General features: G+C 44.7%; 1 protein-coding gene across 1 annotated transcript; it reads right to left on the reverse strand.

Moving 5' to 3' along the window:
• Positions 1-423: 423 nt before the first annotated feature.
• Positions 424-7,801, reverse strand: nptx1l (neuronal pentraxin 1 like). Its single transcript, XM_073026286.1, has 5 exons — positions 7,192-7,801; positions 6,454-6,664; positions 5,243-5,487; positions 3,680-3,859; positions 424-1,898 (listed from the first exon to the last, which is right to left on the reverse strand). Exons 1-5 carry the CDS (start codon positions 7,486-7,488, stop codon positions 1,677-1,679), a joined length of 1,155 nt encoding a protein of 384 aa, XP_072882387.1. The 5' UTR covers positions 7,489-7,801; the 3' UTR covers positions 424-1,676.
• Positions 7,802-8,363: the final 562 nt, after the last annotated feature.

An 8,363-nucleotide genomic window follows, 5' to 3' on the forward strand; every position in this document is an offset into this window, starting at 1 on the left:
CGAATCGATAAGCAAATAGTGTTATTTCTCCCCGGGCTTGTTTCTTTGTTAGTCCTTCTGCCGCCGATTGATATTTGCCACTTAGAAAGACATCAGTGACAAACTAGTATGAAGTGTGACAAAATGTGAGTAAGTCTTTCGTGCATGGGAGAAGTCAAAGGCAATGAAGAGAGAGAAGGACAATTGTGCCTTCTGGATCAGGGTTTGAATTATGTTCGAGTCCATCGTTCTTTGTTCTCTCGAATTCTCCGATTTATGCAATAGATCTGCATCCACAATTAAAAGGTGTTTTGACGGCCAGGTATCAGTATACCTCTCATTGTTATAATTACTTCCTTGAGGTAAAATGATTTTTGGTGCAAAATTGCAGCATTTTCTGGCCGAAGTCCTACATATGAACAGTTTTTTTAAAAAAAAAACCTTAATGGGCATTCGTTTACAATTTACCACTATTTCGGCTTCAGGTGTGGGCGCCGATACACGGTAATGCGAAAGAAGTGATATCTATGTATCAGATTTTGGCGGGGTTAGCAAGCACGAGATGGGCACGTTACCACGTGTAAAATCACACCCCTCCCGGATAAAATAATCGATGTTAATTCCAGTCACTTTTTTTCCCTTTTTCTTTATTGTGTAAAAATAAAACTGACAGTACATGTCACATTTGCATTAAATGAAAAAAAAGCATAAATGACATAAAAACGGCGCTTTCTTAAGAAATGGTTGCATAATGTAATCTCTAATCGTACGCTATCCAGAAATGAGATTTACCGTTGGATGTGGATCTGAAGTTGGAATATTTAAAGCTTTGGCTTCGGTGTAATAGATTCTGGTACAGTATATAGAACTTCCTAGTGTACAATATTTACATTTATAAATATTTTACTTGCAAAGAACCAATGTTTGGCAAAAACAATATTTTATCATCTAAATATTTTTTTGGGAAAAAGATCCTCATTCAGGCATCAAATTCAATAAAAATCTTCGTACATTTGCAAAATTTCGTTTCTTGTAAAAAATACTTGTCGCTAGAGGGCGCGACATATCGTTTGTTCTTTATTCCCTCTGGCGATGTCCAGCTGGAAGAACGGCTGTTCAAAATAAACGCACACATTATTGAGTTGCCATGCTATAAGCAAATGATGTGATAGGATGGAATGTTCCTTTAAAAAAATACTTCCACTTTATTCTACACCTTCAATTTACCAGTACATGTTCGACATATTTACCCATGTCTTGGTTGATACTCGAGTGTATTTTGAAATACGCATACATAGCCATAGCATTAACAAGATGTGTTCCTATAACGCAATTATCTCAAATAATGTGGGTTTTTGTTTCGACTTATGCAAAAGGAAATGAGAAAAGAGAAACTACTTGTTGCATTTCGTACCTGCCAAAGGCACTCGGGCTTATTGGCATCAAGTAAACACACCAGCGGGTATTTAAAGCACATTGCTTTCCTCGGGTCATCTGCTGTTAGCGGAAGTTCGAAGAAAATCTTTTTGATACTCCCTCTATATTAGGCCTGAGAAGCATGATCCAGTTGTCATGGCAAGGTATTGTAAATATTTTACGAACTTAAGTAATTTTTTGCACAAAATTCTTTTACGTTTCATTCCTGAAAAAAGAAATTTGATTTTGGAGTCGTAAAAGAGAGTCCATTCACTAATTAATTAATTAATCTGGCGGCAGGCTTCAAATGTCCACTTGGTGGCGCCGCCGTAGATGTCCACGTTGGCTTCAGTCCACGCAATGACATTACCCACCAGGGTCTTGGTGCTACAGTTGGCCAGGCTGTAGACTTCTCCGGGAGTCAGGACCCTATCCCACATGTGGAAATGCGACATCTCGCCCACAAAGGCCTGTGTGGCATCAAACCCACCTCCTAACATGTCCTGGTTTAAAAAAAAGGAAAACAAATATAATTCAGCAATTGTAATGTCGTACCCTTCTCTTTAATACGTCAATTACAAGACTTCCTGGGCATCACAGAGCTGAACACCAGACCTACAAGAATGGTGTAGAATCTACATTTTACTGCCTTCTGTTCCATTTTGTGCACAGAACAATTCCTCGCTTTATTTTACAAGTCGGCAATTGGGAGGCAGACTTAAAATACCCTACCTGCGCATGGTGACCATTACAGCATAGTACACGCCGGTTGGCTCTGGCTGTTGTGCCGACCTTGTAACACATTCCAAGATCAATGTAACTCTTCCCTCCGACATACCCCTCCATTTTCCTATCTTTCATGTGCCTGCCTACGAGTCTCTTTAGTGTCCCTAATGCTTCTGCCTCTACCACCGTCCCTGGCAGCGTGTTCCGCGCACCCATCACTCACTGTGTAAAAAACCTACCTCTGACATCCCGCCCCCCCTCATCCTCCTGCCACTCAGCCGCATTAGAACACATTGCAACGCAGCACATTACTGGCCCTTCTGCCTCCGATGTTGTGCTGGTCTTTTAACCTAATGCAAGATCAATCTAGCCTTTCCCTCCTACATGACCCTCTGTTTCTCTATCATCCATGTGCCTATCGAAGAGTTTCTTAAATCCCCTGATGTATCTATCTCTACCACCAGTCCTGGCAGTGCATTAATAGTGTAATGTTAAATTATGAATCTAAATTCCTATTAGAGAAAAGACTAAAACCTCCTTTTCTACTTAACAGTCCGAGGATCCATTCATTTACCGCAAAAGGGCGGCATGGTAGTGTAGCGGTTAGCATAAGGCTTTACAGCGCCAGCAACCCGGGTTCAATTCCCGCCGTTGTCTGTGAGGAGTCTGTGTGTTCTCTCCGGAACTCCCCAGATTTCCTCCAGGTACTCCAGTTTCCTCACACGTTTCAAAGACGTGCAGGTTCCTCGGTTAATTGGCCACATAGGTGTAATTGGAATGTGTGAACTCGTTGGGCTGGGGGGGGGGGGGAGCTTGTTACCGTGCTGGATCTCAAAATAAAAATAGACAGACAGATAGATAAAAACTGCTGTAATTATTCTGTGCTACAATCATGGAAAAGTTCCAAAGAGGAAAAGCCTCTTTCGACAACAGCAGTCACCAGGGAAAAGAGGACATCTCTACTGAAATATCCTTGAAGAGTTCCAAACTTAAATTAGGCTAGCTTGTGGTTTACAAAGCACTCCAATCATCTTGGTTTATAAGTGTCATTGGAACATGTTCATCAATTGATTTTATTATAATCCTGCTCAAGCTCTCGGGTCTTCTCCTGCCAGTCTCTTAAATTTAAGCAATCTCCCTCAAAAGACCATTGGCAAGACAGCTTTTTTTGAACTATGCTCTTAAACCGTGGGGCTCAGGACCCAAAACTAGTTGCCTGATCTACAAAATGGCACAGAACACACACACGGCTCAGAGAGTGACGGGAGTGATTGGTGTTGCTCTGATCAGTTGGTGCCTCTGGGAGCTGAGATACCCATTGGCCCACCGTTCTCATCACCCTTCCCAGAGACTCGAGTTAAGTGGTTGATTGGTTAGTTGATTTGTTTGTTTTTTTTTTAATGGCATTCCGATGCTCTCAGAGCTGATGGCTGCCCTCTGTAGTTTCATCTTTAACCTGGAACTCATTTAGCAAGACTGCAGATTTGCATTGGACAGCGCTGCAAGTGTGGAAACGGATGGCTAATCCTCAGTTTGTTGTTTTCAATAGTCTACCCACCTGCTCTTGGCCCAGAACCATGATGCCACCTGGTTTGATGGGGTGCCACGGTGCTAGGTTTTCACCGTTCCCTCTCTTCATGCCATCTTGATATGCCTCCCAGACGCCATCTCTTGTGGACCAGGTAACGCAGATGTGATGCCATTTTCCATCATTGATAACGAAAGGGAGTTTCGCCACCTATAAAAATTACATTTAGAACTTATGATGAGATGCTGTCCCATTGATACCTTTGACTTCTGGAGTCTATGTTTAGCGGCTGTGCAGGTCAAATCATTGGGTTTATTTATAACGAAGGTTGATAGTATCATGGACCTAACAGAAGAGCGGCAGACATCCAAGTTTTGGTACTCCAAGTCCCTGGAGTATAGTTAGCTGCTGCTGCCAATTATTACTTGCCACATTTCTTCATAGAAAGTCTGTTCTGAAAGGCCTCGTGCTGAGCACTCTGTGCTCAATCATAGGAGTTCCATTTCTACTACTAATGTTTGTGATTTTGCCTTTGTATCATCTTGTTTATTTCAAGTTGAGTTAAATTTAGACCTTACTCTGCACTTGGATTCAGCACCGTTCATAGCTCTCTCGTTACAGGTAGGTTCTCGATTAGTAAGGGTGTCAAAGGTTACGGGGAGAAGATAGGAAAATGGGGTTGAGAGGGAAAATAAATCAGCCATGAAGGAATGGTGGAGCAGACTTGATGGGCCAAATGGCCTAATTCTGCTTCTGTGTCTTAAAGTCTTATGGTAGATTAGAAAATGATTAAACTTGCCCCATAATTAACACGGAAAATACAGGAAACACTCAGCAGGTCTGACAGCATCCCTGGAGAGAAAATGTTTCAGGTGGATAACCTTTCTGTAGTCCTAAAAGTTTCCTCTATCTCCCCATAGGCGCTGTCCGACCTAACGGGTATTTCCAGTTATATCGCTTTTCAGATATACTGAGTGGATAGTTATTCGCCTTTCCTTTAGCAGAATTGGTATTCTGCTTGACTCCAGCCCATGAGCCACCCGGGCTGCCTTACACTTCCGCAGGTCTAACCATATCAGAATCGTTAGGGTACATCCATTCCAGCAAGGGTCCGTGTTAGACACACGAGGCACTACAGATGTTGGAATCTGGAGCTACAAGCAATCTGCTGGAGGAACTCAGCGGCATCTGTAGGAGGAAACGAATCGTCCAGCTTTGGAGCTCAACTCTAATTCGGATTCGGAACCTGGGTACATTAAGTACAATCATTCGAATAGTTCATTCGCACGGATTGGACAAGATGGGGAGGGAATTGAATTACGGAATAGGAGTGGGGGTTCCAATACCAATCATTTACTGCCCGAGAAGGCGGCGGGCCAAGTGCCGGTAAATGGAATGATAGACATGGCCGGCCAAAGGAGCTGCAGGTTTAGTGAAGTGAATTCGCGGCACACTTAACGAAGCGTTTAGACAAACATGTGAATCGCCCATGCAAAGGAGGGTTGAGGCTAAATGTGGACAATGTGTAGTGTAGAGAGTAGAAAGGTCGGCATGGAGAGGGTTGGCCGAAGGGCCTGCTTGTCTCTCCTCTACCTTGTCGTTGATTAGAATCTCCATCGGATTGTTGCCCCACTCGATGAGTACCAGCTCGTTCGCTTGTCCCGGGACAGCGTAGGAGAACGGGGTGCCGACGCCGGGAGAGGCGTTCGACTTGAGCCACATGCAGACGGTCATGGCGTACATCTCGGGCAGGCTCTTCTTCACCTTGGCGTACATGTAGTTTGTCCTCAAGGGAAATGTGATCTGGAATTTATCAGTCGGCCTGGAACTCTTCTGCCCTACAAAGTAATCATTCATAATATGATTGCATTATTAGCTGGAAACAGTGTGTGACCGAACACTGGAATCGCAGAGCTCCTGAATCTAATGCGATCCAGTCACCTGTGATTATTGTTCTGTCTGTGTGTGCCGGCTTCTGGATGATTCATGTACCTGATCATGACCATTTCTTATATAACTGCCACATCGGATTAATCCCCACCAGCGCGCCCCGCAGTATAATCCGAGTCATGTGAGCGGCGTCCTGGGACGGCTCTGATTCCATTATAGTTGGAGACCGCTGCGCAATCCATATTGCTGCAACGCGGGCGTGGGGGGCGGGCGGATGGCGGTGGGGGCGGTCTCCGCACTCGGCTCATCCGGAGGAAGTTTCACTGAAGCAAAGAGCTTATGGTGCCGGAACACTGTCGTAATGCGCCTATGGCTCGGGTTCCAGCGCTACTTGGAGATCGTGGAGCCTCCACCCCGCCAAACACCGCCCCCTTACACACGAAACACCTGGCTGCGGACAGCTCGCTAAATATAGGGGATGCAGGAAAAACTAACAGATTTTGGGAAGGAGTTTAGTTGAGTTTTTACACACGCATTTTCGCCGTCGCTACGATCCCCTTAATGTTTACATCCTGGGTCTCGATCCCCGTTTTCTAAACGCACTGAAAAGCTTAACATTATGACAACGCGTTAGGACATTTCTCTTTGACCATAATTATATCGTATTACCATTTCCCTCTGCATGCTCGTCTTCCTTCCAGCAATGTCCCACCAGCAAACTAGGAGTTTTTCTAAAATATTATTCCCCGTATTCATCCCATTTTACAGCGTAGTATATTTGAGAATGTAATGGTAAACATAGCGAGCAAACAGTTTAAATAAAGACGACAGCTCATAGCTTCTTGCAGACTATAACTTCACTAGTTAAAGCTTTGGGATGGTCTGAGTTCAGAGTCTCCCATTCAGGGACGTACCTTTTTCCAAATCGCTGATCCTTTGGTGAAGAGAGTTGAGAGCATTCTCAATCTTGCCCCGATTCTCCGTCGTGTCGTTCCTCACCAGAATTTTTGTTTCCTCCAGGCTGTTGACCCGGGACAGAACCTGCCTCTCCAAATCGTCTATCTTGTTCTGCAGGAGATCTTTCAAGGTGTTTGTCTGGGCGGTGGTGTTGACCCGGTTGTACTGCTGTGCTCCGGTGCACACAGAAAGAACACAAAGGGGTAAAAAGATGATTCGATAATAAAGCGAGGCTTGAGTAAGCCCTGCGCACTACTAAAAAAACCCAGCTAAGGCAGCCCGAGTTGAAGAGCGTATGTTATAAAACCCACCTTTAGCTACCTTCCCAATAAGCCGTTCATCTCATGGTGTTTAGTAGGTCATACAATCGGACCGAAATTTAATTCCCAGGTCCTGTTTTATTTCAGTTGTTCTGTAAATCCTGATAAACAATGGGACTAAGTCTACTGCACTAGCTACCGCCGGTTTGTATCGTTTTAACAACTGGTTTCTATTTGGTTTGACGGAACTCAGACGTTTATTTTCTACTTGTACATATTTACCTCTAATTTCTCCAGGCGTGCTTTGAGTGTTTGCAAAGTTTGTCCAAATTGATTTAGTTTGTCCACTTGATCTAGTGAGAGATATGCCACGGAATTTCTACTGCCCCCTGACTGTTCCATGCTGAATCCCTGCCCGGATTTGGTTTCACTCACCGAGGGCTCTGACATACTCTGACTCTCGCATCTGCTAAGCTTGGCCGTGAGCTCCCGGATGGTCTCTTTCTGGTTCATTATCGTCTCTTTCTGTTGCAGTATGGTTTCCCGGAGCTGGAGTATGGTCCCCTTGATGTCCTCCACCGGACCGCTGTTCTGCATCGGAGCAGAACACATGGGCTCCATCTCCAGAGGGATAGAGGTGCAGATAAAGCGCGTCTGGGCGAATTCTTGCGCCGCCGCTTTGGCCAAGAGGAAGAAGAGGACGAAGTATCTGCTGAAGATTCCCCGGGACATCTTTTGAGGAGAGTAGGAGTGGGGAGGTGGGAAACGAGAAGCGAAGCGTCGCCCGAGACCGCGAGTTACAAGGGAGCGACTTCAGCACCACGGAGCTGTCCACGAACACTGACGCGGTGCACTAAGCTCAGCCACTCTTTATACAAGAGGGAGCGCAGCACACGGCCACGTCAGAAATGGGTGGAATCCCATTTTAAACGCTCCATTTCTTGCCTCGCGACCACGTCAACCGTACCAACATTTTAACGGAGCCTTTGCTTTGGTCCCAGCGGAGAGGGCGAGAGTGGAGAGAGGTTTCTATATGCACGTCTACAACACTGGGGCAATTTGCTCTCTGGCGGCGGAATATAAATCCTTTATCAATCTGACGTTGGCCCAGCAAGTTTTTTTTTTGCAGACTTAAGTGCACTAAGATTGCAGGTTTGAAAGCTTTAAAAAGGAAACCGGTGCGGTTTACTTAGAACAAATCAGTTCCACGGACAGTATTAATTTTGCTGCCACTAGATAGACGAAATGAAACAGTTTAAAAATGAAACCGCGTGCCTTCAAATTGCACTCGCCGCGAATATTTAAACAACCGACTCTATCCAGGGAAACTGATACTTCCGTCTTTTTGACAGTCGGGTGCGGATGTACCACTTTATTCCCCCCCCCCCCCCCTTTCCTTAAATATACTGCCTTCATAAAGGTCTGGAGGTCATACTGTGGAGAAATTGAAAGGAGCGAGGTAGAAGATAATGCAGAGGAAATAGTTAATTTCTGGAGAATAATGCATCTTTTTAAAGTGTGAAAAAGGAGAGCTGCGAGATTCGCTAACTACTGAGTAATGTGTTAATAATGAATGTCTGGAAATATTAGTCATGCAGGCATTCAGA

Source organism: Hemitrygon akajei, chromosome 22 (genome assembly GCF_048418815.1).
Source record: "Hemitrygon akajei chromosome 22, sHemAka1.3, whole genome shotgun sequence".
Taxonomy (NCBI): Eukaryota; Metazoa; Chordata; class Chondrichthyes; order Myliobatiformes; family Dasyatidae; genus Hemitrygon; species Hemitrygon akajei.

Bases quoted from the DNA above. Each gene is read 5' to 3' on its own strand.
- nptx1l (XM_073026286.1), bottom strand. From the start codon at position 7,488: ATGTCCCGGGGAATCTTCAGCAGATACTTCGTCCTCTTCTTCCTCTTG. The intron at 5,488-6,453 runs GTACGTCCCTGA...ATTACTTTGTAG, and splicing joins GATCAGCGATTTGGAAAAAG to GGCAGAAGAGTTCCAGGCCG. The intron at 3,860-5,242 runs GTAGAGGAGAGA...TAATTTTTATAG, and splicing joins AGATTCTAATCAACGACAAG to GTGGCGAAACTCCCTTTCGT.